The sequence below is a fragment of the Filobasidium floriforme genome (genome assembly GCF_021052385.1).
Source record: "Filobasidium floriforme strain CBS 6241 chromosome Unknown HD553scaffold_3, whole genome shotgun sequence".
In the NCBI taxonomy this organism is placed as follows: domain Eukaryota; kingdom Fungi; phylum Basidiomycota; class Tremellomycetes; order Filobasidiales; family Filobasidiaceae; genus Filobasidium; species Filobasidium floriforme.
Window position 1 is genome coordinate 1,101,755 of NW_025763624.1, and position 27,114 is coordinate 1,128,868.

General features: G+C 53.9%; 7 protein-coding genes across 7 annotated transcripts; 4 read left to right on the forward strand and 3 right to left on the reverse strand.

Moving 5' to 3' along the window:
* Positions 1–210: 210 nt before the first annotated feature.
* On the reverse strand, positions 211–6,470 carry HD553DRAFT_163905 (P-loop containing nucleoside triphosphate hydrolase protein). The gene is made up of 32 exons (XM_046176844.1): positions 6,299–6,470; positions 6,169–6,234; positions 5,615–6,085; positions 4,828–5,531; positions 4,483–4,755; positions 4,257–4,418; positions 4,178–4,198; positions 4,033–4,123; positions 3,904–3,964; positions 3,745–3,845; positions 3,525–3,685; positions 3,394–3,471; positions 3,228–3,312; positions 3,120–3,174; positions 2,998–3,063; positions 2,912–2,939; positions 2,737–2,852; positions 2,647–2,679; positions 2,502–2,593; positions 2,416–2,443; positions 2,311–2,327; positions 2,191–2,253; positions 2,037–2,135; positions 1,947–1,984; positions 1,856–1,889; positions 1,730–1,790; positions 1,611–1,669; positions 1,506–1,533; positions 1,325–1,439; positions 1,094–1,264; positions 970–1,024; positions 211–901 (listed from the first exon to the last, which is right to left on the reverse strand). The coding sequence occupies exons 1-32, from the start codon at positions 6,384–6,386 to the stop codon at positions 618–620; spliced, it is 3,804 nt and encodes a 1,267-aa protein (XP_046039368.1). The 5' UTR covers positions 6,387–6,470; the 3' UTR covers positions 211–617.
* Positions 6,471–6,779: 309 nt separating this feature from the next.
* On the forward strand, positions 6,780–9,272 carry HD553DRAFT_268239 (PIN domain-like protein; the record flags this gene model as incomplete). The annotated part of the gene is made up of 12 exons (XM_046177569.1): positions 6,780–6,842; positions 6,917–6,951; positions 7,033–7,110; positions 7,191–7,293; positions 7,391–7,454; positions 7,543–7,652; positions 7,718–7,768; positions 7,839–7,991; positions 8,078–8,431; positions 8,684–8,785; positions 8,882–8,946; positions 9,050–9,272. Coding segments are annotated over 12 exons (1,401 nt in total), but the record flags the coding sequence as incomplete, so codon positions are not given.
* A 650-nt stretch (positions 9,273–9,922) lies between these two features.
* On the forward strand, positions 9,923–12,719 carry HD553DRAFT_305840 (uncharacterized protein). The gene has a single exon (XM_046179192.1). The coding sequence runs from the start codon at positions 10,266–10,268 to the stop codon at positions 12,219–12,221; it is 1,956 nt and encodes a 651-aa protein (XP_046039370.1). The 5' UTR covers positions 9,923–10,265; the 3' UTR covers positions 12,222–12,719.
* Positions 12,720–13,020: 301 nt separating this feature from the next.
* HD553DRAFT_305841 (L-gulonolactone D-arabinono-1,4-lactone oxidase) lies at positions 13,021–15,401 on the forward strand. The gene is made up of 6 exons (XM_046179193.1): positions 13,021–13,296; positions 13,397–13,871; positions 13,990–14,347; positions 14,425–14,619; positions 14,702–14,898; positions 14,968–15,401. Exons 1-6 carry the CDS (start codon positions 13,128–13,130, stop codon positions 15,227–15,229), a joined length of 1,656 nt encoding a protein of 551 aa, XP_046039371.1. The 5' UTR covers positions 13,021–13,127; the 3' UTR covers positions 15,230–15,401.
* Positions 15,402–15,999: 598 nt separating this feature from the next.
* Positions 16,000–17,408, reverse strand: HD553DRAFT_305843 (histone-fold-containing protein). Its single transcript, XM_046179194.1, has 4 exons — positions 17,103–17,408; positions 16,920–17,030; positions 16,688–16,825; positions 16,000–16,610 (listed from the first exon to the last, which is right to left on the reverse strand). The coding sequence occupies exons 1-4, from the start codon at positions 17,349–17,351 to the stop codon at positions 16,173–16,175; spliced, it is 936 nt and encodes a 311-aa protein (XP_046039372.1). The 5' UTR covers positions 17,352–17,408; the 3' UTR covers positions 16,000–16,172.
* Positions 17,409–19,063: 1,655 nt separating this feature from the next.
* On the reverse strand, positions 19,064–20,353 carry HD553DRAFT_365513 (uncharacterized protein; the record flags this gene model as incomplete). Its single annotated transcript, XM_046184071.1, has 6 exons — positions 19,064–19,236; positions 19,308–19,547; positions 19,625–19,782; positions 19,856–19,925; positions 19,993–20,050; positions 20,129–20,353. The coding sequence occupies 6 exons, from the start codon at positions 20,351–20,353 to the stop codon at positions 19,064–19,066; spliced, it is 924 nt and encodes a 307-aa protein (XP_046039373.1).
* Positions 20,354–23,150: 2,797 nt separating this feature from the next.
* On the forward strand, positions 23,151–27,077 carry HD553DRAFT_164240 (uncharacterized protein). The gene is made up of 3 exons (XM_046176846.1): positions 23,151–24,100; positions 24,709–26,526; positions 26,595–27,077. The coding sequence occupies exons 1-3, from the start codon at positions 23,497–23,499 to the stop codon at positions 26,939–26,941; spliced, it is 2,769 nt and encodes a 922-aa protein (XP_046039374.1). The 5' UTR covers positions 23,151–23,496; the 3' UTR covers positions 26,942–27,077.
* Positions 27,078–27,114: the final 37 nt, after the last annotated feature.

Below are 27,114 nucleotides of genomic sequence, written 5' to 3' on the forward strand. Positions count from 1 at the left end.
AGGTCCTTTGGATCTTTTGGTCCTTTGAGGCACTCGACCCATGCGACCCATCGCCAGATTTAGCTCGATCATCTCGCGCACCGTTTCATCAGGTTTCTTGAGATAGCTCGAGATAGCAGTTTCGCGAGCTGACGAGACCAGTGCCAGATCACGAGCGAACCCATGGCTATAGCTGCGGGCTACAGGCTGATCAAGCAAAAGTCTTGGAACCCGTCTTGTCTTTCCACCTCCGCAAACCTTACGGGCCCGTCTTTGCTGACCTAGCAACAATCATGAACCCAAGCCTCGCTGTTCAGATCCTCGCTTGCTCATCCGGCGTTCCGGCCTGAGCAGGATTTCTGCGGAGACTGAATGGATATGGTCATCCTCATGACGAGAGAGAATATATGGTACCGTGCCGCTTCGCTCAGGGACACGACATGTGATCTGGCCCGGTAGCAGTCTGACAACCGGAAGATCGACGAAAATAGCTCCATGGCGACCGACGTCGTCCGGCCACCGAGAGCGACAAATGAAGAGGCGCCTTGCGCTTGGGACCGTCCATCTCGACCGAGCGAGACCTTCCGTGCATGCACACATCGTCCGTGAAACACCGACCCGTTCGCCCGCTACTGGCCCTAATCGTCTTCTTCGTCGATCAGACTCGTCTTGATCGCTCCCTTGCCCAACTTGGGCGCCTTCTTCGAAACCTCCCCGGAGCCCATCCCGCTCGTCGCCATCGACTTGCGTTTCTTCTGCAACGCCGAGTGGGCATACGTCTCGCTCTTGAAGTACTCGAAGGCCTTTTCGTCGCCGGCCTTCTTGTTCAAGCGGTACTGTTCTCGGGCGTTCTGCTGGATGTGTTGTTCAGCCGCAGACGCTTTGGATTCCTCGACACGTTGGCGTCGAAGGCCGGGAAAGTCTAATGTTGCGAGGATCGAGTTGTCGGCATGTCAATGTAAACGATCCGAAGTCCTCGTTTGCACCTACCAAGATTCAGGAAGTCCAGCATCCTGTTTTCGTCCTTCTCTGCGTCATACGTAGGCTAACATGATGTACCGATGCAAGGAATAAGTTGACGTGTAGCGCGCGTCCGCATAAAACAATATCTCACCTTCAGGCCATCTTGCGTCTCCTCGACGTCAACTGCACCGTCATCCCCTGCACCGTAATCGATCTCGGTGGGCCGAATCCTCATATCGTCGAGGTCCAACTGCGACTTGTTTTGCAGCACGCCACTGAGCTTCTGCAAGACTTCGTCTTCGGCATGAGCGAGTCGGGTTACCTAAGGAGATCAACGTTAGCAACTCCCTCGAAAAAGGATCGTTTCCACAACGAGACTTACTCGATCCGTGACGGTACCTCCTTTCGTATACTTGAAGAGGTTCTCGACTCCCCAGAGATCACCCTTGGACCCTTCGTGCCCCTTATGTAGACGAGCTTCTGCTGTGCCTTCGTAACTATAAAGCGATCATGCGCCGTCAGTCAGTCCCGAACAGCCGCACAGCAGGAGAGCGGAAACTTACAGGGTTCGTGCGGCCGATCGCTTGTTAACTGGTCGCATGATCTGTCTCAGCGACATTGCTCTATATGGCGACGCAGCTGACACAACAGCATATATAACGACTCACGTTGCCGCTCGTACATGTTCTCTTCAAGAGTCCCCGTGGCAATCATCCGATAGACATTCCTGTCCATGATAAGCGCATTAGTAAATATACCGTCATATATATGCGCATGCTATGCTAACACGTCTCGCTTCTGTCCCATTCGGAAGGCTCGGTCCATCGCTTGTAGGTCATTTGCAGGGTCTGCCGGTTGAAATAGCTCTTTTAGTACCGTTTCGAGAATCAAGCGCAGTCGTTCGTTGACTCACTCCAGGATGGATCGAAGATGACCACCTTGTTGGCCTGAAGAGAATACCTGCTTAGGATCAATTCTCACCCGGTTGCTCACGCTAAACTTACAGCTGTCAGGTTCAGCCCTACACCACCGGCCAGAGTGCCTATCAAGACACCTTCAGCCCGGGTTCTCGTCCCACACTTCACATGACTCACTGATCAGGAAGACAAATGCGTCCCCATTCTGAAACGAGTCGACGCTCATTTGCCTCTCGGCCGTGGAATTACTACCATGTAGCATTTCGTACGAGAAGTCTGAGGCAAGGCGGTCAGCCACTTATCCTCAGAACGATCGGGGGATTCGACTCACTTCCAACGTTCAGCCAGAACTCGAGCATCTTCAGTAGCCGTACAGAGTTGCTGAAAATAAGCACTACCGAACAGCACGGTCAGCATCGTACATTACCATCGCCCATCCCAATTACCTTACCTTTATTCTTGGCTTCGCTGTCCAGTCGCCAGCTCAAGAGCAGTTGTTCCAGAACCTGTTGACCCAATCAGCTGCTTCTCACCAGTACGTTTCTTTCTAGCTTACAAGCCATTTTCCACTGAGATTCTTGTCCCTAGAGCGATCCAGTTTAGCTTGTATCATGCGAAATGTAGACAATACACCCAACTTACATCGCAGCTTGAGTTGCTTTGATACTCCTATAGTGGGTATTGAGAGGACCCAGTGTATTGAGTTCCTCTTGTTCCTCGGTATAATTGGGGAACTGCAAAGCTGACATCAATCACAGACCAGCAGATCGGAGGTGAGGCTACGTACACATTCTTCGAACAGCTGTCGACTTGTTTTGAGCTGTCACGAACGACATTCAGCGCAAAAGACATGTCTCGGGAACGCGTTAAGACGAACCTGCTCAGGCTTGTCGTCCTTGTCTGAGTAAATAACGCTTTCGTGCTATGAGTGACGCGTATTGACGGCGGGGATCGCAAGATAGCCATCTTACAGGGATAAATCAAGCCGACATGCTGAACTCGCCCTTTCGTCAGCGGGGTTTCGTAGAGCAAAGGAAAAAGACAAAACTCACGCTTGCGACTTTTCGGAACGAAGTCAGGCTGAAGAAAGCAAGACGAATCAGCGTCCGCTCCGAAAGATCACTCGGGGGACACCAACTATTTTAGCACCAATCCTTTCCAGTTCAGGTCGTCCTCGTCAGGCTTTTGACAACACTGGCCGAGTCTGCGGTGGCTTGGTGCTCAGCTTGGGGAACCCACTCGCGCCATAACCGGACTTACTTCTGGCCCCGATGTCGCGGACAAGGCTTGTCTCTCGTCAAGAAATGTTTGACAGCTAAGGGATATTTTCAGTCGAAGACAAATTCAGGCAAGTCGTTTTGGACTCACGCTCGCTCTGCGTCAAACGCTCATAGACAGCTTCTTGGACGGGAGTGAGAGGACAGAAGATGACCTGATCCTCCTTATCGGGTAGCTAAGTAATAAAGGATCGGTCAGCGGAATCCTGTGGGGAATCAGGCGCAAGATTCCGCCATAATCCGAGCGCTTTGCTCACTTCCTGTACTACGCTGGCTTTGGTACGTCTTATGAAGACGGTCGGGAGGATCCGGTCCCTGACGAGTTCCGTAACGACCTAGCGGGAATGAATCAGTAGCCATTCTCGCATAGGCATCGTTTCCGACTTACTTGCTTGTCGGCCAACTGCTTGACCGATGCATCATGGTCCAGACCAGCCTTGAGAGGTCGCCCAATCGTGTCCTCCCACTGCTGATGCGTTCCAAAGCCGCCGGGAAAGCAGAAATCGAGCACGGACCACATCTCGCTGTATCGATTCTGAATGAGAGTTCCTGTACATGTCGTTTTATCAGAATGACCTGGGTTTTCGAGTGCAAAGTCCGCCACATACCTGTGAGCGCAAAATGGCTGCCTGCCTTGATGTTCTTCATAGCGATAGTCTTCTGTGCTCCAGGTGTCTTGATGACATGTGCTTCATCCACTATCATTACGCTGGCGCGAGGAAAAGCGTGAGATCAAAGATGCCTTGCAGCCATGAGGACCGACTCACCTGAAATACATCTCGCTTAGGGTTTCGATATCGCGTACGACAATCGAATGAGAGACGATTACTATCGAAATCCACAGCAGATTAGCTTTATCTGGTATAGCCTTGTAACATGCTTTCCTTTCGACTCACAAATGTCAAGGAAGCCTTGTTGATATTTTCTGTACGCTTGACCCCTCTCCGTGCGTTGTCCATCCGCACTGGCGACCGAAAAGTATCCCCACTATAGGTCGACCATGAGCGACGGTCGCTTCTCTTGTGAGTCACTGAGACTCACTGTTTCCAGCTCGCGACACCACTGCACAGTATCTTGACGTCAGAAGATGTCGTTCCAAAGGCTGCGAAAGATCACTCACGTTGTCGATCAACGACGTCGGACAGACAATCAGAGCTGTCGGGCCAAAGATCAAAGGACCGATCGAAGCCCCCTTCGATAACCTAGACCGGACCTGGTCTTTCCTTGAATGGAACTGGTCAGTGTCCTGCCTAGTCCCCGTCTTCTTCATTATTGCTGCGAGCTATGACAATCATATGGTCGTCAAGAGTTAAAGGCTGTCGCAACCGAAACCAAGGTAGACTCACGAACGCCGTGACTTGAATCGTCTTTCCCAAACCCATGTCATCTCCTAGTATCCCGCCTTTTAGCGGGTACTCCCAGACCCCGGGAACTTTCAACCCCCTGTATCGATCGTAGAGGAACTGTACTCCAAGGCGTTGATACCTTCGCAAGAATCTGGAGATCGCAATGGGAATCACGATGTCGGGTCGGTCAGGGTCGAGCGAATAAGGTCGTTTCCGCTGTCGAGTAGCCGAACATCTAAAGTCCGGCTTCATGCCTAGGGCGACTGCCTCTTCCTAAACGGAAAGAAGAATGTCGGATCGATGGCCAAGCTCTATTCTCCCTTCCTTAACGCAGCGGTCACTCACGTGCACAACCTGGTCGTCCTCTTTCCTCGCCCTATCTTTGCCTTTCGAACTTGCGACGAACGTCTTCATCCGCATCGCCGTTCCGCTAGTGATCACCGGCAAGCTAACCGCTTCGTTCCCGTCCTCGTCGTCTGACTGACCGGGCAAGAGCATTCTCCCGCTCTTCCCCCTCCTCTGACCCATTGTACCGCGAAGATCTCCCCAAACGATCTCTGATGGTCCAGGGGCGGGGGGCGGAGACATTGAAGAGCTAGGCGGGTCCAACTCGTCCTCGACGTGATCGATCCCGCTCGAAGGTTTGTGCGAAGAGGAGGCTGGTTTGAGGAGGGTAGGCGGGAGAATTGCGTCCTCGTCGACCGTATCGTCGTCGTCGGTCTCGCCATCATCCTTCGCTCCAATCGGCTCCTGCTTGATAGAAGGGATAGCGAATCCGGTAGCGACGGGACCCGCTGGAAGCGCCTCGAACTCCCCTTCTGAAGCAGTGAGGTCGTCGTCGTCTTCCATCTCTGCTGCTTCTCGCTTGACCACCGGCTTCTCGTCCATCTCCAGTTTCAGAGCTTGATCCTTCCAGACGAGCTTGCCGTCCCTCACAGTCTTCTCCCTCGCCGGCCTTCCTTTCTTTCGACCGCTCTTCAGGTCGAGTTCCTGGTCGGCGTCTAGGAAACGGTATAGGATATTCTCGTTCTCGTCCGGTCGTCTCCGATCTGTCATATTAGCATATGGTTGAAAAAGGTCAAACATCGGTCAGTACAAGACGGAGCCGAGATGACGAAGCGTTGTATCTCACCTTCTCTCAGCTCCAGTCCGCGGTCCACCGATTCTCTCTTGCGTCGAGGCGCTTTGATATCCCGTAACTGCGGCGCCTTGTCTTTCTTCTTCGCAGCGGCCGCGCTCGGTCTCGGCTTGAACTCCATCTCGCTCGACTCTTCCTCGCTCGATCCGAGTTGCGTACGAGATCCCCCGCTCCTCACGGCGAGATCCAAGTTGTACTGCATGTGTGCCAACTTGGCTTGCCTGAACCCCATGCTCTCGTTGCCAAAGATCTCGTCGAGTGATTCCTTCGTTTCCTCGAAATCATCCTCGTCGTAGAGCTCCCTTTTGACCTCCTTTTTGACCTGTTTCTGTTTCGCCTGAGTTTTCGGATGAAGGCGAGCGTAGTCTGGAGAGAGACTTCGTGGCAGACCTATCTGGCGAGAAGGAGGTTTACGGGTTGATAGTTTAGGGCTCGGATCTTTCCCGAAATCTGAATCATCGCCGCCTAGCATTCCGGTCACAGCATGTTCGTATCAAACGGCAACCGATGTGTTGTGTAAGGGGGGGAAGGAGGGGCGAAATGCTCACCAGAATCCGCTTTGTCCACCCTAAACTTGTTATCAGATCCCTGAGGTTGACTAGGTAATTGGTATTCTGCGTTGATCGGTGGTACATAAGCTTTAATCCTCGAGCTGATTCCATCCATTCCGCGGCTTACCTTTTCGAGATCTGCCTGAGCCTGATGGTGCGCTGGTTCGCTGGCGATCCCGCGAGGTGCTCATCGATGGCACTTTGATGTCACCCATCCTCTTCAGGGGGTTTGAAAATTAGCCAAGGCTGTGAGATTGTGGTCATAAGGGTATGAATCGCCTGGCCGAAATGATATGGACACACAGGTCGAGGTTCGGACATCGTCAACATGCAACACGATCTCTCTTGAACGCGACCCCCAAAGTGGTCAAACGCGTCATTTACAGGCGCGTCGACCCCCGTCAAAGAGGGGAGGAGAGGGCTGATGATGATCGATCTATTCAGCCATAAGCTACCTACTTTCCTGACCTCGATCAGAGTGACAAGCTTGACATCCGGCCAAGATCCTGATACAAGGTTGCACGCTCAGTCATGGGTATCAAGGGCAAGTCGTACCTTCAACTCCATCTACGATCGAGCTTGATTGTTGACCTTCGACTCATTAAACAGGGCTGACCGCCCTCCTCAACGAAAATGCCCCCAAGGCGATGAAGGAGCACGACATCAAGACCGTGAGCTCGAACGATCCAGCATTCTGTAAAAACACGTATCGTCAATCTGATAATGAAATCCTCCTATCCCGTAGTTGTTTGGAAGAAAAGTAGCTATCGATGCATCCATGTGAGCATCAGACTTTTCCTCGTCAATCACAATTTGGCTTGATGCTGATCGTCCACCCCGACTCCGCTCGTCGAATCTCAGGTCAATCTACCAATTCCTGGTCGCCGTCCGACAGAAGGATGGTACCATGTTGATGAACGAGAACGGAGATGTCACCAGGTAGGCCCCCCTCGCACATCACTAGCATGTATGGCTCCTACGGTACTAACCCATAATTAATGATCGCTTGCCGAGCATAGTCATCTCATGGGGTTCTTCTTCCGGACCCTTCGTATGGTCGACCACGGTATCAAGCCGATGTACGTCTTCGACGGGAAACCACCTGATCTCAAAGGAGGAGTTGTGAGTACCGGATCGACTTTTCACTCTCATCCAAGGACGGAAAGACATGTCTCGATGCTAAACTTGGGTTCCTCCCATTTTCTGTGCGGGAGAACAGTTGGCAAAACGTTTCGCTACGAGGAACGCGGCTGCGGAAGCTGAAGCCGAGGCCAAAGAAGTCGGTCAGTCAATCGAAGCTCTATGTTGATCAAGATCGAGGGTTCTGCATTTCTGATCCCCACAGCGTAAATGATATTATTCGATAAACAGGAACAACGGAGGATATCGACAAATTGGCGAGGAGACAGGTCAAGCCGACCAGACAGCATAATGAGGAGTGTCGACGATTGTTGGGTTTGATGGGGATTCCATTTTTGATCGTGGGTATCGACCATGTTCCGCACAAGAGTTTCTCGCTGAGTCGATACCGCTTACGATGTCATAGGCCCCTGGAGAAGCTGAGGCGCAGTGTGCTGAACTGGCTCGAGCCGGAAAGGTGGGCATATCTGACCTCTCGCATACGTTACGATTGACTGACGGGGCTTCTCCATCTACATGACCCTCAGGTCTATGCGGCGGGATCCGAAGATATGGACACGCTCACGTTCAACTCGCCGCTTTTGCTCCGACACTTGACCTTTTCGGAGGCGAAGAAGGCTCCTATTTCCGAGATCAACTTGAAGGTCGTCCTCGAAGAGCTCGACATGACTATGGAGAGGGTCAGTTTGAGCGGGTTCTTCATTTCGATCGAAGCCAAGCTGGGTACTGATCGCGAACATGCGCCCCGGGTCTTCTTGTACTGCAGTTCATCGAGCTTTGTATCCTACTCGGGTGTGATTACCTCGAACCCGCCAAGGGCATCGGCCCAAAGACCGCGCTCAAGCTTATGAGAGAGCATGGAAGTTTGGAAGCCATCGAATCCTTTGTCCGGGGCAAGATGGCCGAGAAGGTCGCCGACGCTCAAGCCGAAGCGGGGATCGAGCCGGAAGAGATCGAGTCGGACGAAGAGGACAAGGCTCCTCCTAGCCCCGACGTGGATATGGACTTGGAGAGCGAGGATGGGTATGAGAAACGGGTCGCCGCTGACATGAGCGGGGACGAGGAGGAGATGGAGGGCGCGGGAACGAGCAGCAAAGCTAGCAAGAAGAAGAAGGTCGTGGTAGACAGCGACGAAGAGGACGAACCCGTCACTGAGAAGAAGAAGGCCGAAAAGAAGAAGTCGGACGAGGACGACGCGGAAGAGCCCGTCTGGGAAGCATCTCCCGAACCCGAATCCAGATCTCAGAAATCCAAGTCTCCGGAAAAGAAGCCCTCGACGGACAGCAAGAAGAAACCGACCAAAAAGGCCGTCAAGGCAGAAGCCGCCTCTTCTTCGGCGGGTGCTGCGTCGGGATCGAAACCTAAACGCAAGGTCGGGATCAAGGGAGGGATGCAATTGCCAGAGTATTGGCCCTGGAGGGAAGCCAAAGAGGTGTTCATGAAGCCGGATGTCACGCCGGGGGATGATCTAGAGGTGAGTCGGGCGTGATATGATTCGGCACGAGGCTAGTCATGAGGAGAGGGGAAAGCTAAGCGCAGGATTATCGATGGATTTGATTCATCATGATAGCTCGACTGGAAACGACCTGATATCGAGGGTCTCGTGCAATTCCTCTGCCGCGAAAAGGGGTTCGCGTGAGTATCCCCTCTTCTTCCCCCCTTCTTACTTGTTCCTTTCGCTAACCGAGTCTCGAAACCCGTGTCGATATTACCGCTGTTTGTCGTCTTGACCCAACAGTGAGGATCGAGTTCGAAACGGATGCACTCGATTGGAAAAGATGCTCGGCGCGAAACAACAGGGACGACTGGATGGCTTTTTCAAACCCACGGGGGTCGTGACGAGCAGCAAGACGGCGAGTTCGAAAGCGGGCGATAGTAAGGGGAAGGGGGGAGCGAAGCGAAAGGTCAGTCTGTTCGAATGTTTGGAGAGTGTCAAGAGGAGGCTGATCCGGTCGTCCTGATTCGTTTTATGCGATAGGGAGATGAAAAGGAGAAGCCTGGTGCGAAGAAGGCCAAGGGGAAGAAGTGACTGAATTGACTCGTTTTGGTCAACCGGGAATGCAATGAGGGTAGTAATGTTGTATCATCTTCTGTTCGAGCGTGTAAGCGACCCGCGACGTCTGCGAGGTCTTGAATGTCGTCCTGTATATCTGCATATGACTATAGCTTTACGAGTACAAGGCTACCTTGAGGATCCTCAAAGATGGCTCGGCTCACGTGACCGAGTGCGTGACGTAATGCTTCCTTTCCGGAAGCAGATCTCGCATGTTCTTGAAGGTTCCGGGCTGATGCGATCGGGTTTGCCCGAAGGTTCCAGAGGGAAAGCGGGGGAATTGGGAACGAGCTCGATGTTGCCATATCCTTCTTCCCTCGCACAACCCTTGGTCAGCAGCACACACTTGGTCAGCGTCTACCGTCATCATCACCACAACTATATAGCATCTCTATTCACAATGCAATACTCTCAAGGTCGTTCTCTTTCAGACTATCCTCCTCATCTTCATCCCATCTACAACGCTCAGCCTCACGCTTACGCACGACCTCTACCACCACAACAAGCATTCCCACCCCCACCACCGCCACAACCCATCATCGCTCGACCACCTACCATGTCCGGCTATCCTACCTTCTTCTTCGAGCCTCAGACTCAGTCTCCTATCTACGGGTTGCCTCAGCTCGGGTCGGCTCATCGCCACCATCATCATCATCACCACCCCCACCCCGCTCATCCCGGACAGGCCCGCTCGAGTCCCTTTGATGGACATCGAGCTTCGCCTCCTTCCGTCTACGCTACCTCGTTCGGCAACGACAACAACGACCTAGACGCTCAGGAACAACAACTTGTCGCTCAGCTCGAACGTCTCCGAGCTCGCAAGGCCCAAGCACAAGCTCAGGCTGCGGCCGTGGCCGAGAAGAAGCGTCGAGATGAAGCCAACGCCAAGTTGTACCAAGAGATGCAACGACGGCTCGCTCTCGAACGTCAGAGGCAACAACAACACGAACGACTCGAGGCCGAGCTCGCTTACCGACAACAAGTGCAAGAAGCTCGTCAGGTCGCCGCTTTGAGAGCCATTCAGAACGCTCGTCAACAGGCCGCGGAGATCGAGGCCGCTCAGGCTAGGGAACGACGAGCTAGGCAGATTCAGGCGCAACAGCAGTACTTTGCGCAACATCAGCGCGCGCAGGAAGAGAGGCAGAGGCAGATCAAGCAGAGGGAGGAGGAACAGAGGAGGTTGGCGCACGCTCAACAGGCTCAGCAGGCCGCTAGGCAGAGTCAGGCTAGGGAGCAGGCGTTCTGGAAACAGTTCGAGAGGTGTGTAGCGACTACCGGATCGATTGATGGGGAGCAATCGACTGATCTGCTTCTCCTTCCTGATCATAGTGCTTGCGCTCCTCCTACTTGCCGACGAACCTCGACCCCTGCGACTCCCGCTCATAGTCGGCTACAGGCCCAAGCTCAAGCTCAGGCTCAGGCTCGCACTCGCGCTCAGCCCGAGCCCAAGGAGGACGAATCCATCTCCGGCTTCCCGGTTGATATCCTCAAGATGATCTTCGGACCCGACGTCTTTGTCGCTCAGCAAACCGCTGGAACGCAGGAGACCGGCCGACAATCCGCTTCGGCTTCTCAGGCTCAGTCACAGGCGGCTACCCCCAAGCCCGCTACCCCGGTCCAGGCGGAGACGAAGGCCGCTCCTTCCGCTCCTGTTAACCAGGAGGCCGACAAAGCCGCTCAGGACGATGTCGCCCAGAAATTCATCGATGACCTCTTTGGAGCTTTCTCTCACGCTTTCGGGTTGAACGATGAGGACGACGAGAAGGAACGCGAGGAGAAGAAGGAAGACAAACCCGCCGCTGCTCAGACCAAGGACGAGCAACCTGCTCAGGCTCCCGCTGCCAAGCCGGTCGAGAAAGCTCAGACTACGACCGAAGAGGCTATCCCGGAGACCCCCGCCGCCCCCACCGAAGCTCCCACTCCCAAGACGGCCACCGAGGACGACGAAGTTCCCGTCTCCGCCGCCGACCTCGAAGCTGAAAAGGCTCAAGCGACCGCCGATCTCATCCAGGCCAAGTACCGTCAACACCTCCTCCGGGTCACCCGGCTCGAAAAGCTCGAAGCCCTGGAAAACAAGTTGGAGAAGCTCGACGAAGGGTGGACCTTTCCCGACAAGCTCGACTTCCTCCCCGAGGCTTCGCACGACCGTACCAGCCAGATCAAGGTCGACGCGATCGCCGACCCGGTGGATTCGGCTTCGAGTCAATCGGAGAACCTGATCGTGCCCCCGCTCGCTTTCACTCCGACCAACGTGCCTTACCACGCTCACGCTCAGGCGTTGTTGGGCTTGCTCGTTGCTGCGGATGCCATCTCTAGCGACGGAGACGAGCAGGTGAGGAACGCCAGGAGGGAGTTTGTGAGGACGGTCGAGGGCAAGTTGGGCGAGATGGAAGTCGGAAGGAGGAGGGTTTGGGAAAAGTTGAGGGGCAAGCAGGTCGAAGAGGTCAAGGTTGGCGATGAAGTCAAGGCTGAGGATCACCCAGCCACAGAGGAGGAGCAGGCTTCTATCGAGGAAAACAAGCCGGTCGAGGAGGACAAGGAGGCGACATACGAGGCCACTCCCATCGCTCTTCCTTCTCAAGAACCTCTCCCTACGACGACTACCCACGTTACCGAGCCTTCCACCGAACACGACAAGCCTACCGAGCCCACCAAATCCGACGAATCGATTGAGCAAGCTACGGCCGATATCGAATCTACCCGTCCGCTCGAGGACGTCAAGGCTCAATCCGCCGACGACGAGGATGGCGATGTCGAAGCCGGTCGAGCTTTCAGCGATAGCGAGGACGAGGACCAGAAGGCCGAGGACGAGGAGAAGAGCAAGAAGGAACAGGTCGACGAGTTTGTGGTCGTATAAGGCGGAACGAGATGCACGATAGGTTCGATGTTAGGCGGATATATATAAAGTATGACATAAAGTATTGGTTTCGACGATCTCGATTATGGTAATATGTACATAGCTACCTCGATAGATAAAATAAACGCTCTGGATATATTCGATGAAATGATACCCTTGGATATGTTCACTCTCGCCACTTCTGAATCTTCAACTCGGACATCGAACTTTGTTTGACTGTTCTTCTTCGCTGATGACCGCGTCCGATCTCATGTGTGTACTGGTCCTGCTCATGTTCTTGGATTCGCTGGCCGGGCTTGCGCCACTTGCTACTGTTTGTCAAACGCAAATCTACTGTCTGCCGCTCAGACTCACTTCTTAGTCCTCTTTGAAAGCCGATCTTCCTGGCTCATGATTTCACAAGAAAACCTCATCAATGAACCCATATATCAGTCACCGTGTTGAAAGCGATGAAGACTATGATCACAGATCGGGCTGTCTCAAACGTCTAGGACGTACGAATCTTGAAACAACCCGCGTTTCATGCTCGACATTCTACAGGCACGCACCGTCTTCTTCTTCTTGATTCGGAGAGTTTCGCAATGCGCAATGCCCGACCCCGACGCCTTGGCGATGGTGTGATCGACGAATTAGCATCCGACGAGCGATACGAGCGCCGATCTTTTGACGGAAGCATCGACGAACATGGCGGCGGTCGCCGAGAGAGGAACGGGGATGGCGTGTTCCTTAGCCGAAGAGGAAAATAACGGAGAGAGGGGTGGTGGGGGTCTCCGGCATGCGATTGTCAAGCACGACGTCGATCGAGACGGTCAAGTAGCAAGTAGATAACGTCGTTGTCGTTACTCGTAGATACAATTCCTGAAGTTCTCGTATCCTTGCCTCGAACTGCCATACCTACCAATCAACATGGCATTCACGATGAGCTCGGTCGATTACACCCCAGACCAGCTCGCCACTTTGTCAACACACGACATCGAGACCGTGCTCGATCGGGACCACGTCTACTTGCCCCGGAACAGCAAGCAGAAGCGATTTCAAAACTGGGCCAAGACGTTTTCTTGTGAACCCGAACGAGGTGAGTCGGCACTGCAGTCCTGGTGGTGGTTATGGCAGGTGGAAGCAGCTACGTCGATCGTTATAGCGTCTGACCGATCCTGCCTGCACGTTCTTATCAGTGTTCAAGCCGTCCACTGCCACCCACGTCTTGTTGATCACCGAGCTCGCCAGACGATACTCGAAACCGCTCCGAGCCGCCGGCGTCGGTCACTCCCCCTCAGACCTCGCCTGCACATCTTCCTGGCAAGTCAGGACCGACGCCTTTTCCTCCCCGCTCTCCATCACCAAAGTCGGCGACAAGACCATCGCACACGTTCAACCCGGTCTGGTCCTGCACGACTTGCATCGATGGTTGAAAGAGAACAAGCTCGCGTTGAGCAACTGTGGCTCGATCTCGGATCAGACGGTCGCAGGGGTGATCACCACCTGCACGCACGGGAGCGGTTGGACGTTTCCGGTCTTGACGGATCTGGTCGAGGAGATCAGCGTCGTCGTAGCAGGAGGCGATATCGATCCGAAAGACGGGTCGAAGGGAAAAGTTCGATCGATCACGTGTTCGAAGGAAGTCGAAGCCGATCTCTTCCACGCCACCATGTGAGTCCTTCTTTGCTTTCTTCCGCGTGGATTCACTCGGGTGGTCTTGTTCCCAAAGGACCTCTCTGGCTCTCGCTTCCCGTTCCAGGGACTGATCGACGATCTCACTCTCAAACAGCTGCGGTCTCGGTCTAACGGGGATCATCACCGATATCAAGATCCGGGTCGAACCCGCTTTCCGTCTCAAGGAGATCAAGACCCCTATGCCGATGACCGACTTGCTCGACCTCGCCCTCTCCTCGCCCAAAGCGGCGACTACCACGACTACGACGACGTCCTCCTCTTCGGAATCTACCCCGCTCTTGGCTTCGACGACTAAAGAGCTAGCCGACGATGTCGATCGCGAGGTCGTCCAGTTTGAGGATTTCGGCCAGGGGATGTTGGATGAAATCGCTCAGAGTGCGGAGCACGTGAGGATGTGGTATTACCCCCAGTCGGACCAGGTCATGATCGCTCGTGCCAACCGGACTTATGAAGTGAGCTGTCCTTGTACGCTCTTTCAAAGTTGTCAATAGCGCTAACGCCCTACTCCTAACTATTGTTAATCCCACAGGAACCGATCCCAGGGAACCCTTGGGCGGAATGGTGGGGCAAATTCAAGGGATACCACATGACACAACTCTTCCTTTTTACTGCGCGGTTCTTTCCTTGGTTGACCAAGTGGGTGGGAAGGTGGGTCTGGTGGCTCCAGAGCGATGGGAGTGTGGCACAGGATGATGGGTACAAGGTGTACACGTTCGATTGCTTGGTGAGCAGAAAAGACGCCGAGGGGATGGTACTGCTAAATTGTTCCGATCACCAACTGACAGAGAACGATCTCGATCCCATAGTTTCCGCAATACACGACCGAATGGGCGATCCCGTATGATCAGACTCGGGAGACGTTGGTCGAGATCAGGGACTGGTTGAAGCAGGAGAAGAACCCCGTGCATTGGCCTATCGAGATCAGGTTTACCGCGCCAGACGACATTTGGCTCAGCCCGAGCTACGGTTTGCGAACGACTTGGATCGGGATCGTGCAGTACAGGTGCGTTGAACGTTGACGGTCAACTTTAAGCGCCGGATGACTGACGTGTTGCTTTTCTGATCCACCTAGGCCATACGGTTACTCGGTCCCGTACGAAGAGCTCTTTGAACGTTTCACTGCGATCCTGAAAGACCACGACGGTCGACCTCATTGGGCCAAGCAGCACGATTTCACCCGCGCAAAGTTGGCCGAGGTCTATCCCAAGTTTGAAAAGTTTTGTGAGGTCCGGGACAAGTGGGACCCGGAGAACAGGTGGGCCTGCCAGTATGGGGAACGACACTTTGGGAAAGAATCGACGCAGCGATCCGACCGGGCGTACAAGGCTGTATAGATGCGTCTTCCGTTACCGTGTACCATATTTTAGAGTTAGATCGTCGAGCCTCTATAGACAAGCCAATGGACACGCTCGTACGAATTCGTCATTGATCGAGGGTGATGTCCGCACATCCTTATCATGTGCTGTTCTGTGCCTTCAGGCCATACTACTCGAGCCACACCCCTCCATCCTGGAGGTCTGGATTTGATCAGGGCTTTCCTTGACAGCGCGAGGTAGATGATCCAGCCGGGGCGTTGCCGGAGTTCCTTCCTCAACCTTTGGCTTCAGCTTTTTCACTTCTGAAGTGCCGTAGGTAGCAGCGCGCAGGTGGTCCAAGTTGATATCTAATCCACGAGAACGAGCGCAATCGCGGAGCTTTTCTCCGTTGTGAAACGGCGGCTAAGCTCATGCATACATGATTCGACGATGCTATCTCAAGGTCCATCGGCCAGGACAGGGGATGGGCCTCGGCTGGTCGTGTCTTGAGGTTGGACACGTCGCTGAGCTTGGCCTTGTACTCGGCTTTCAAACAAAGTTGGACTCCCTGGGAGCTATATCGCTTCGCAAAACGACGGATGTTGTCCCTAGAATGCTGGTCGCCCCGAGCGAGAACTTCAATCCGACCTAACGGAGAATTCTGCCTGCTTCACGAACAAGACTTTTTCAGACCGGATCTTACTGTAGATACCGAGGTATGATTCATTTATCAGGCTCGCATAGAAAGTTGTATTGCCTGAGCCAGCACCTTGTTCAACGTTTGCGTTAATAGGCCCTGTCCTTGATGACTCTTCTGAAAACGGGGATTTCGACAACCTTCTCACCGAAAACCATGCTGATAGGTCAAGTAAGTCCGTCGAGAAACCAAAGTCTGGCCGTTCGATATGGCACGGTATCGATTCCCCCCATGGCTTACAACCTGGCGCATACAACCTTCTCAACCGATACAAATCCCCTCGACTCACTTCTTACTGCCCTTCTTCCCCGCCGTCGTGGCTGCTGCCCCCGCTCCTTTCGTCTTGGCCTTTTTGTCGGGCGGACCCGTCCCTGTAGCCCCTGCTTTTCTCTTTGCCCCACCGCCCGCTGCTTTCTTTCCGGCCGGCGCTTTCTTGGGCTTTCCTTTCCCGCTCGCATTGCTCTCGTCTGGTAATCCAGAACCTGCTCGGTCCTCATCCTCCTCGTCATCTTCATCACCAGGCCCATCGGCGTCATCGTTGACGAACGCATTGAAGTTGCCCGGAAAACCTTCGTCTGGAGATTGGTTGAGAAAGCTCGATGGGTCGAGGAGGTCGTCGGTGATGGTAGGCGTTTGAAGTGGGGTATTTCGATTTGACGTTTGAGCTGAAGGTGGAACTGTTCGTTCGTGATGTGAGGGACGATGAGGGTGTTCGTTGATGTACTGAGGACAGATCGAGGTGTCCAGCTTGTAAGCACAATGATACAGTGCGGGAGAGGAAGATCGAGAGCCAGACTCACATTTCTGTACTTGGCTAGATACACTCTGCCTGCTTCTTGGTAGTTGTCAAAGCCCAACGCGGTCATGGCATATAGAATATCCTCTCCATTGATCGTCTTTCGTTTATCTGTCCCCACTTTATCCGCTGCTTCGGATGACTATACAGTCGGAGATAATACGTTCATTCAATAAGCCCTGCTTGTCATACGACGCCGTGCTTCACGATGACTTGTCAAAACCGCGCTGACTTACCAGGAAACTGATAAACTCGGAAACACATTCTTGCACGCATTCTTTCGCCTCTTTGGCGATCTTTGCATTCGATGGCAAGGCATTCTTCATGATTCTACCTACGTTGGCGATCTGCAAACATTAGGAAGGCTCGCGTCAGATCGTGCTCATCGCGGTGCCACCGAGATTCAAACGTCTCCTTACGGGTAGGTAACGATCTTGCTCTTTGAACTCTTCCAACTGTGCGTCCGTAAACGTGTTGGGCTCCCCAAGAGCCAGCGTCTCTGCCGTACCTCCTATCGGTGCCAAGACGGTTCCAGAATTGTTGTTAGCGGGTGTACCGCCGTTGCCGGCAGTCAGAGCGGGATTGATGGTGACATCATGGTTTCCATTCTGCTTTTGAGCTTGTAAATAGGCGGAACTCGACGGTCCCGGACCGGCTTGTGCTGACATCCAAAGATTATAATATCCTTGGAATAGAGGTCGCCTCGAGATCGGTTTGTATGAGATTTTGTCCGACGAACGAAGTCACTTTGGTCGGTGCGTGCAGATCGCTTGTACCTTGTTCAGAGCATCTCGAGGGAAAGGGCGACGCGTATCAAAGAGGGAATAGGACAAAATTAAGGTTCAAACCGGGAACACCCTCCGAGGCAACGAGGATGTATCAGGCGCAGGCAGGTAACTCTTGAGCACCATTTGTTTTGGATAGTAAATCATGTTGCCGACCAGGAAGGAATTTAATGTTCGTCCTGAACACCCCAAAAGCAGTTGCTTAAGTGTCGATGCCGACAAGCACTGAGATGGCGTCGTTGAATGGGTCCCCAGGAGGTCATTGCGATATAAGTCTCGGAGAGAGACTCGAAAGCAGTGAGTTTTTATAATGTCAAACGGAAATCCATATCAAATTCATACTTCCTACTCAACGGCTCTCCTCATTCGAGTAAAGTTTGACTAGCGCGGAAGTTGGAGATGTGAGCAATTTCCGGCTTGCAAAGGCAAAATTGGAGGCGGCGTTCCACTTGAAGATCGCCGGCACCCCTCTATAAGAAGTTAGATATATCGCGAGAGGCGAAGTTGTACAATCAGGACAAGCATAATTGCTTACAGCGAAACATCCTCGTTCGACTGTTGTCAAACGATTAAAGGCTTATCGACGCTTTCCTCGCCAGCATTCTCGAGCGACTTTAAAGACCACCGACAATCCGCTCATTCGAAACGGGAATACGATGCTCAAAGCTTGAAGGGTTGCTGGAGCTGAGTTTTGAAGATCTCGTTCGTCTCGAGGCAAATAGGGAGGTGCTCATGACGCGATCCCCCCCCCCCCCTCCCCCCTGCTAATGTCGGGATCCATTGACTACAACCCGTACAACCTCTCTCGAGTCTTTGCGGCCTCAGCCTCCTGGACCCTCAAAAGGTCCTCCAAGGCTGTTTTCCTCCTTCTTTGAGCCTCCTCAAACTCCGCATCGGCTGCCCTGAGACGTTCAAGGGTGGTTCCAGGTTCGGTCTTGACCGCTACCGCATTGACAGGAGCAGCGACAGGAGCAGGGACGATGGAGTTTGACCTTGTCGCGCGATAGCACTACCACTACGATGACAGTTGGCCTGATCATCCTCTCGGAGGATTTCTCGCAACCCCTTGATCCTGTCAGCAAATCCATCAGCTCAGGTGAAAGAGGCCCTGTGCGACTTCAAGACGCCAAGCGTCGATGAGGCCAAGTGGAGGGTCATCTCGAGGGGACTGAAGTTGATCAACGAGAAAGTCCTCAGACTTGCCTGAAAGGGAACTCCGAAACTTGGACTCTTTATCGATGAGTCCGCCGAAAGGTTGCATCGGAAAAAACATCCAGTATCTCATCGAGCTCATCCCTGGTCACCTCAGTTCCTGTGCGCGACCTTGTGTGAGCCTCAACTTGTGCTCGACCATAGATGCATTTTCGGTCTCGTATGCAAACCGTGTCGAAGCTTATAATGATGTTGCACCAGTAGCTCCCGATTGTAGCAATTGATACGAACGTATTACCAAAGCGATCTTCATACATGGTCGTAACCACCATTATATTATTCACTATACACAAAGCAGAGTACTGCATCTATCGATCTACCTGATACTATCGCCCGAAACGAAGAGAAAAATGTCCATCGGGCCAACAACCATCGCACCACACCTAGAGCGCGTACTTGTTCTGCTGGCGTACCAAGTCGACATCCTTTACACACTCGTTGTCAACGAGAGTATGGCCCCTGATGCACTTGGCGACGATACACGTCTTGTTCATGCACTGAACAGCGGAGACTCCGGCAATATCGGTGCAGTCTTGAGCGTCCTCGGTACCGGGACCTGAGAAGAAGGGAACGAAAGGGTTCAGCGCCTAAGTCTATGGGCCGGTCGCGCACACGCGCTGCACTTACAACCACCGCAAGACTCGATATCGTTGTCCTGGACGCATTCCCATTGCTTGGTAGCGCCGGTGCCAGCGACGGGACAAACTCGACCGCCTGCAGGGCAGCGGAAATGACGAGGAGGCAATCCCAAAATCGCTTCGCTCCTGGCCTTGATATGCTTGATGTGAGAGGGGGTGGGGTTGGCGACGCATCCGAACTCGAACACCTTCTTCTGATTGCATCCCGCGACGGAGATCTCGAATTGGACTGTAGGACGTCGGGGCGAGCCGCTATGAGTCAGCAAAGGAGTCGACATCGAGCACTCTTGCTGGCGGTCGACTTACACTTCTGCCCGACGGTCTTTGGGGTACAAACATCCTTGGTCTTCTTCTCACACTTGTTCTTGCCAGGTCCACCACCAAGGTAGATAGACAGATCAAGCTCGCTGTTCTTGCCATCGTAACCGTAGAAAAAGTCGGCCTGGAATTTCTCCCTTGGATTCCTACATGATCGGACCAGAAAAGATCAGAGACAGTCCGACTTGCCCCGTTAGATGCTCAACCGAGACGACTCACTTGCAGCAGCTGACCGATTGTCCCTTCTTTGGGTCCACGAGCTTGACGGTGATCTGCCTGTTCTTGCATTCTGTAGGCCCGGGACGGAAGGGTCAGTCTGAGCACCCACGAGCTGAGTATCTCATGACTAAACTCACGTCCAACGTTGTAGGTCAGATCGAGGTTCAAGTCGCCGTTCTTGTCGACCTCATCGGTCTGTCATCGTCACATCGAGTCAGCACGCCATCTTCCGGTCTCTTTCGCTCGCTAGATAGCGACATCCACCCAACTCACGGTCAGGTACCCTTTAAAGTTGGGCAGGCTGATGGACTGGAGACATTTGCAAGCGTTGGTGGTACCCTTGACCGGCTGGGCGTTCGCGGGAGGATGTATGACGTTGTCGAACAGGTTGTCGATAATGTCAAAGACGGATCCCGTGGCGCGCGCCGTCGGTACGATGGCGAGGAAGAGGAGAGCGAGAGCCGCGAGTTGAGTGTAGAGAGGGAGGGAAGAGCGCATGATGAGCAGTGGAAGGAAGATAGTGTGGTGGGTAATGAACGAGTGATTGAGTTTGTCAAGTTATGCTGGGAGCGCCGCTCGAAAAGAGAATATGGGTGGCGAAGAAGACGTCGCGAGGAAAAGATGGTGAAAGAGGATGTCGAACCCTCGAAATCACCTGAACCACAAAGCATGAACCCCCAGGCTATATACCCTTACCCCTTCTGATCATCGAGGAGGAAAACACAAGCAATCCCGATTCCGACCTGCCTCCGAATTCGAAACCCGGGCCCAGCCATCGAGAATCCATATGGCTTATCTTACACTGGCTGACGTCGTGGTGCAGCTTCCAAAGGTACGCCTTCTACATACGCTACGGAAAACCTTGGGCATGCCGAGTATCCTCTCCTCGTCTTTCTGCCTCCCTTCCGGTTCTGAGAGACTGAATCTCATCGGCTCGGACCAAGAGGAAAAAAGGAGGACCTGGAAGAACAACCAACATCCAATCCAACGTGCCTCTCCCGGAGGGCCAAGCCAAGTCAATCTATCAACGACGAGCTATCAACAACCCTGTTCTTCTAGGAAGTAAACCAGTCCTCCTCGGCCTGTGTTTTACGTGTGGACAACCCCGGTGGACAGCATATCCATGAGAACGAAAGGACCGAAGGATGAAGCGCAAGCCTCCCGCGCGGGTGAGGCTTACGGCTGACAGGAGCGGGACCGGAGTCGGATTTACATACGACACGTTTTTTTCCTTACTCCTTCCGAGCGCTTGGCCCAAATCCGAGGTATTACATTCCGAGCGCTGCAGTAACCCATAGTCGTCACTGTGATGCTCAGTTGTTTTGAACAGGCAGGTGGAGGTAGACCTTCATGTGAGCCGAGAGAAAGGAAAAGAAAAGACGGGAGTCGGGATCCCTCGAAGGAAAGTGTGGCGCTGTGGGAAGCGAAAAAGAGCGGGACCGGGCTCGGAAGTGGAAGTAGATCCAGGGTGTGTTCTTTCATGGATCATGAAGCTGGGCCATGGGGTACGTCATACATCGAATTACGAGACATCGAATGATCAGTCAAGGGTAAGATCGACGAGAGGACGAGAAGATGCACGAACGGGCGGACGAGATGGGTTTGCGATATGGTACGAGAACGATCGAATCACCTCGACCATCCCCCTCCGCCCTAATGGTTTGTCCCAACCCCCCGAACATGATCAAAATTCTGTCGACGACAATAACGCACCGGTCAACTAACCGGCGATCGGAACTTTCGAAACACTACAGCACTTCGGGACAGGAACCCTCCACACCCCAACCTACAACGGTAATTCCGAGAGGACGAGGGAGTATTCTGATTTATTCCGCCTCCGAAAATGACGGCTACGGCTTTGCGGGATGAACATACAATGACGGGAAGGGCGATCTTTCGATTCCGAGGGTCGATGGGTCCAGTTTCGAGATCCGAGCCCGAGGGTTCTTGTTGTGAATAGTCCGGGTTGGAAGCAGATCACACGAGGAAGAGAGGAAAGTCTATTGGGATTGTGCCGAGACCACCCATCGTGGGTCAGGCCAGAGGGGATGCTCTTCGGAAGAATAGGGCCCCGACTGGGGGCTTGATTTTGTGTGTCGGAGTATGTTTCGACGCTTGGCTAGATACTGCGTCGAGCCCTGCGAGGGGTATCAATGGCGATGGAGACGTTCGAGGTAGTTTGCGTTGTTACAGCTTTATAGATATTGCGATGACCTGATACGGCAAATGGGGTTGATACAGATCTCGTCTGGACCGTCCTGCAGAGCTAGCTCCCGGTGTCGGTGTACTTACATGGAGCACATGTCGTCGTGGTCGAAGCCGATCCGGCAAAGCACGAGAGCACGATCCACGACGGGATGTCTGGAGGCGAATTTAGAGTTTCGGGACGATCACGAGAAATGTCTCGCGTAAAACACGGGTAAAGCGTTAGGGCGTGCGCGCGCAGGGCTATATCGATGTGCACCGCGGATGGCAGTCAAAGGAGGTTCAGAATCGGGCCGGGTTAGAAGCGCATTCTCAACGTGGTAATGGCAAGCGCATTCTCTCGCCCCCGACGTCACTTTTCACCATCGCGACGTCATTGGACGGCTTCATCCTTGCCTCCCCGGGCCCCTCTGGCCCTGCTTACTACCCCCTTCGCCCCTCGCCCAAATCGCATCATCATCGTCGTCATATCTCCCATCCATCGTCGTCATAACCTGTTTCCCAAGATCTCATCCCACCGATCAGCATCCAACACAGCCTTTACCGACCCGGGACCTGAGCATCACCACACTCTGGACAAGCGAGCGTGGGTAACAAGTCAGAGCGATATAAGAAGCCTGAGAGGTTGTCGTGAGTCGAACGCTGCCCTCGTCTTCGGACAACCTCCTTTCCCATCGAGGTTACGAATCGATCCGTCGCTATCGACCTTTCGATCCGTCGTACTCCTCTCGTCGTTGTTGTAATCATCTCAATCCCGTATGAATGATCGAATCTAACATCATCTACATTTCTTCTTGCTTCTTGTTGCTTGCTGCTTGTTCACAACCACACGCTTTCATCTCGATCGACACCATGCACCATATCTCATATCGACGTTGAATCTGCCTGATCACCTGCTTTACCTCGCGATCCCGTCCGGCTACATTACCCATCAACTACGGCCGCAAACTCCCTCTTGTCCCTCAACGCCGACATCTAACATGACCACTCGACTCCAACACATCGTCTACCTTCTTTGATCAATCATCATTATCAACATCGACGTCGACGTTAACGTGACGTTTCCCGACGAACCTTGATCCGGACCTCGGACCTCGCATCACCGACGGCACGGGGTTCATTCGTTCGTCTATCCACCCCATCTCGAACGTCCGTCTATCCTCTGGACGATCGTAACCTCATCCTTACACCATACACCATACTCCCTGATCGAAAAGGCTTTGATTTGAGGACGAAGCCTGTATCCTGTAATCTTGTGGACAAGCAAACAAGCCAAGATCGAGCTGGGGCATTTCGTCGGCCCGGTTAGCAGACGCAAAACAAGAGACGAGGACGAAGAGGGATATAGACATCAATACAACACTACACAAATCGACACAACACGGCCATCCACCTAAGAACAACTCGCCAACATCGAGATAGATATCTAACCCATCATGTCAAAAAGCCCCGAACGCAAACCATCCGGTCTACCCGGTCTTGCCACATCCACGTCGACTCCCTCGGGCTCGACAACGACCTCTCCTATCAAATCCAAGACTTCCTTAGGGAGAGTCTCACCACCTACCAACGGTCCAACGAAGGTACCTGCACCGGGAGAGAAGATCCGAGCAGGTTCTCAACCTCGAACACGTACGGCCTCGCCTGCGGTACCCGGAGTTGGTGTGAAACAGTCCCCTCCTTCGACTTCGAGGCCGACTACGTCTGGAGTAGAGACCAATGGGGAGGCAGGAAAGAGGTCGAGGTCGAAATCCGGGACGCCCCGATCAGTCCGATCCGGCTCAGCTACAAATTCGGGTGCCGGGCAGGCGAATGGTACTGGCACTGGTAATGCAGGCGCACAGGGTCCTCCGGAGATCAGGAGGGAGAGTCCGGAGGGCGAGAAGAACAAGAGTGAGGCTTCGAAGGTCTCCCCGAGCGGAGCAGCAGTTGGGAGTTCGAGGAGGGGAGGATCGGAGAAGAGGGAGCTGGGTGCGGTTGGAAGCGAGGTGGGAAGAGGGGTGAAGCGGGATGAGAGAGGTGAGAGAGAGGGAAGTTTGGGTGAGTGTTTTTGTTGTTTCTTGGTCTTTTCTGTTCGAGGTCTGGCTATGGATTCGGGTTGGAAGATGGGCATCGATAGGCTTGTCAATGTCGGGTCAGTCGGCGGGGGCGAACGGCACGAAAGAAGAACGTCTTGGGGAGAAGAAGCCTTCTTGGCCCGACGTTTCGTCCGGGAAGCGAGGTCGGCCGCCTGAAACGACCATCCTTCAGTCTGATGACAGACGGTCAAAGGAAACTCGTGCCGAGGCGGGACGAACCACACGGTTAAAGGAAGGGGCAGAGTCCAGGGTCAAGGAGGAGGATGATATATACCTTTCGAGCGGGGTTTTGCCCGCGTCTCCGTCCCTGAGACCTATCATCCAAGCGAAGCGAGAAATATTCGCTTTATTGCCCTACGCTCGATCGAATGATGTTCAGTGTGGGAAAGATTGCTGATGATCTGCCTTCTCCCTCGCTCTCCCCGCTTCATTCTTCGTCCGACTGGCCGGTACCCACTTTCTCGACACGCTCATCGTCATCACTCGCATCCGATGCTCGATGCTGGATCGACTGGTCACCTTTGATCATCGCTCCATCTGTCGACATCCTCCTCGTGTCCACACCGACAGCCCGCAAGTCTCTGGAAAAGGAGGCGACCAATCACTTGCAACCTCCTGGTAAACCGTCACATGCTTCGGACATCCCGCCACCGCAAGCCTTCCCGGCCGTGCTATCTCGGCCTCCGATTCGACCTCCTATCAGCTCGATCTCGAAATCCAAGTTTGAACTCGAACCCAACCCATTTGAACAGAGCTTTTCGCGCAGTTCGACCAGCATTCACAGTCATCATACGGGATCGAGCTCCGAAGACTTTAGACGTGAAAAGGAGACTGGCGGAGCAACGACAACCGGGACGAGGAAGACGTCCCCTCCGCCCAACAAGACGGCTCTGCCACCGGTCTCTGCGCTCACTTCGCCCGCACCGCTCGAAGCGGGTCCTCACTTCTCCTGGTCCGGATTATCGTCCTCTTTGCGTGCGGGTCCGCTGTCGCCTGCCATGTTGACGGGTCCGGCGGGGAGCCATTCGATGACTCATGGTCCGTCGGCGTTGGGTGCCAACTCGGCTTCGACGGGAATGACGCCACAAGCTGGAAATGGAGGGTTCGACCCTTCGACGTTTAGGACCGGCTTCACACCAGGAGGAGGTACCGGGTTTACGCCAGGATTCGGAGGGATGATGGGGCTCGGATCTATGGTCAACGGAATGCCTTCGTTCCCCTTGCCTAGCCCGAATACGGCCGCTTTCTTGAGCATGGTCACGAACAATACTCCTGGGGCCGGTGGCACTGGCGAGACGAGTGGTGCTGGATCTACCGTCAACGGGTCTTCGGCGACCAATACGAATGGTAATTCGCAGGGCCAGTCGTCGAGCAACAATGGTGACGGTTCTCAAGCGTCCCTGTCACGAGCGACGACGCATGGAGTTCAACAAGGCCCACCACCAGGCGGACCCAACCCGAGTGCCATGGTCGACATTACGCCCAACACGCTCAACGCGTTGACCGGGGTGATCAACCAGATGGATCAGGAGGAACGTCAGCGCGAAGAAGGCAGGAGAAGGTATAGCGGTCAACAGCCGCCATCGTATCACGGTGCGATCGGTCCTCATGGCCCATCACAACCCCAAGCACCACCCCAGGCAGCTCAACGACCACCTGGACCTGACATGCCTCCGGTTCACCCAGGAGCTACGTTGATGCATCACGCCGATTCGTATTTCCCGCAACAACCCCAGGGCATGCAGCAGCAAGGTGGTCCTGGTCATCACAACGGCACGGGCAACCCGCACCAGTTCCATCCGGGTCCCATGCACGGTCATCACCACGGCCCACCTGGTATGCCACAAGGACATCCAGGTCCGCATGGATCGCTACCACCTTCGCACTTGCATCAAGGAGGTGCGGGTATGCATCCGGGTCCAGGAATGGACTATGTCAGGACGGACCCGAACGGTCACCCGATCGGTCCGCCTCCGCCTGGTCCTCCAGGTCCTGACGCTTCCGGCGCGGTCAATGGCCTGTTCTTGTTGTCGCAAGCTCATCAAGAGTTGAGCAAGCGAGAAGAGCAAGAACAACACGTTGATCCTCCCAAGCCCGTCGTCCCCGCCGCCGGTGGGAAAAAGGGAGCCAAGGCGAACAACAAGCGCAAGACGAGCGACGCTGCTGCGCCAACGAAAGCGAAACCGGCGGCGAAGAAGAGCAAGAAGAATGCGCCCGCTCCTGAACCGCCATCGCCGGACTTCATGAACTCGTTTGGCGATAGCGATGATGATATGAATGGTGGTATGAACGGGTATGACGACGATGATGGGACGAGCCCGAGAGGAGATAGGAAGCCCGAGACCGAGGAGGAGAAGCGCAAGAACTTTTTGGAGAGAAATAGGCAGGGTGAGTGTGGCGATGTTATCAGGACTTGCTCAAGAAGTCGAGCTAACGTTTGGGTTGTCCTGATGCAGCCGCTCTTAAATGTCGTCAGCGCAAAAAGGCCTGGTTGACGCAGTTGCAGACCAAGGTCGACGGCTTGTCCGGGGAGAACGAACGGCTTCGGTCGATCATCCAGAACTTGACCGACGAGGTCGGGAGAATCTCGGCCGTGCTCTCGTCTCATCGAGATTGCCCGGGTATGCCAGCATCGATGGCGCAGTTAGGAATCAGCTTGCCACCGCCACCTCCCGGACCTTCTGGACCGATGGGCGGGATGATGCCTCCAGGGCCACCCCCACCGCAGCAGCAGCAACAAAATGGAGGCTATAGACATGGGAGTGCAGGGGCAGGCGGGTTTGGACAGGCCCAGGCTGTTTGATAGGTCGTGTTCGTCGTTTTTCTGCCTTTTCGATTTCTCTTCTCTCCTACCCATTCGAGAAAAACCCCCTGGCTCGTTGCTTCGATCAACAAGAGCCAAAACACGATGATAACGCCGCTATGGCGAGGTCGAATTGTCAATACCGTATAATTTGGGACTATACACATACATGA

Coding starts and splice junctions, on each gene's coding strand:
- HD553DRAFT_163905 (XM_046176844.1), bottom strand. CDS start 6,386: ATGGGTGACATCAAAGTGCCATCGATGAGCACCTCGCGGGATCGCCAG. Junction 2,940..2,997: donor AAAGGATTGGTGCTAAAATA/GTTGGTGTCCCC, acceptor TGCTTTCTTCAG/CCTGACTTCGTTCCGAAAAG. Junction 1,985..2,036: donor CGCATTTGTCTTCCTGATCA/GTGAGTCATGTG, acceptor GTGTCTTGATAG/GCACTCTGGCCGGTGGTGTA.
- HD553DRAFT_305840 (XM_046179192.1), top strand. CDS start 10,266: ATGCAACGACGGCTCGCTCTCGAACGTCAGAGGCAACAACAACACGAA.
- HD553DRAFT_305841 (XM_046179193.1), top strand. CDS start 13,128: ATGGCATTCACGATGAGCTCGGTCGATTACACCCCAGACCAGCTCGCC. Junction 13,297..13,396: donor TTCTTGTGAACCCGAACGAG/GTGAGTCGGCAC, acceptor CGTTCTTATCAG/TGTTCAAGCCGTCCACTGCC. Junction 14,899..14,967: donor ATCGGGATCGTGCAGTACAG/GTGCGTTGAACG, acceptor TGATCCACCTAG/GCCATACGGTTACTCGGTCC.
- HD553DRAFT_305843 (XM_046179194.1), bottom strand. CDS start 17,351: ATGTCAGCACAAGCCGGTCCGGGACCGTCGAGTTCCGCCTATTTACAA. Junction 17,031..17,102: donor AGCAAGATCGTTACCTACCC/GTAAGGAGACGT, acceptor TAATGTTTGCAG/ATCGCCAACGTAGGTAGAAT. Junction 16,826..16,919: donor CCGAGTTTATCAGTTTCCTG/GTAAGTCAGCGC, acceptor CCGACTGTATAG/TCATCCGAAGCAGCGGATAA.
- HD553DRAFT_164240 (XM_046176846.1), top strand. CDS start 23,497: ATGTCAAAAAGCCCCGAACGCAAACCATCCGGTCTACCCGGTCTTGCC. Junction 24,101..24,708: donor TGAGAGAGAGGGAAGTTTGG/GTGAGTGTTTTT, acceptor CCACACCGACAG/CCCGCAAGTCTCTGGAAAAG. Junction 26,527..26,594: donor TTTGGAGAGAAATAGGCAGG/GTGAGTGTGGCG, acceptor GTCCTGATGCAG/CCGCTCTTAAATGTCGTCAG.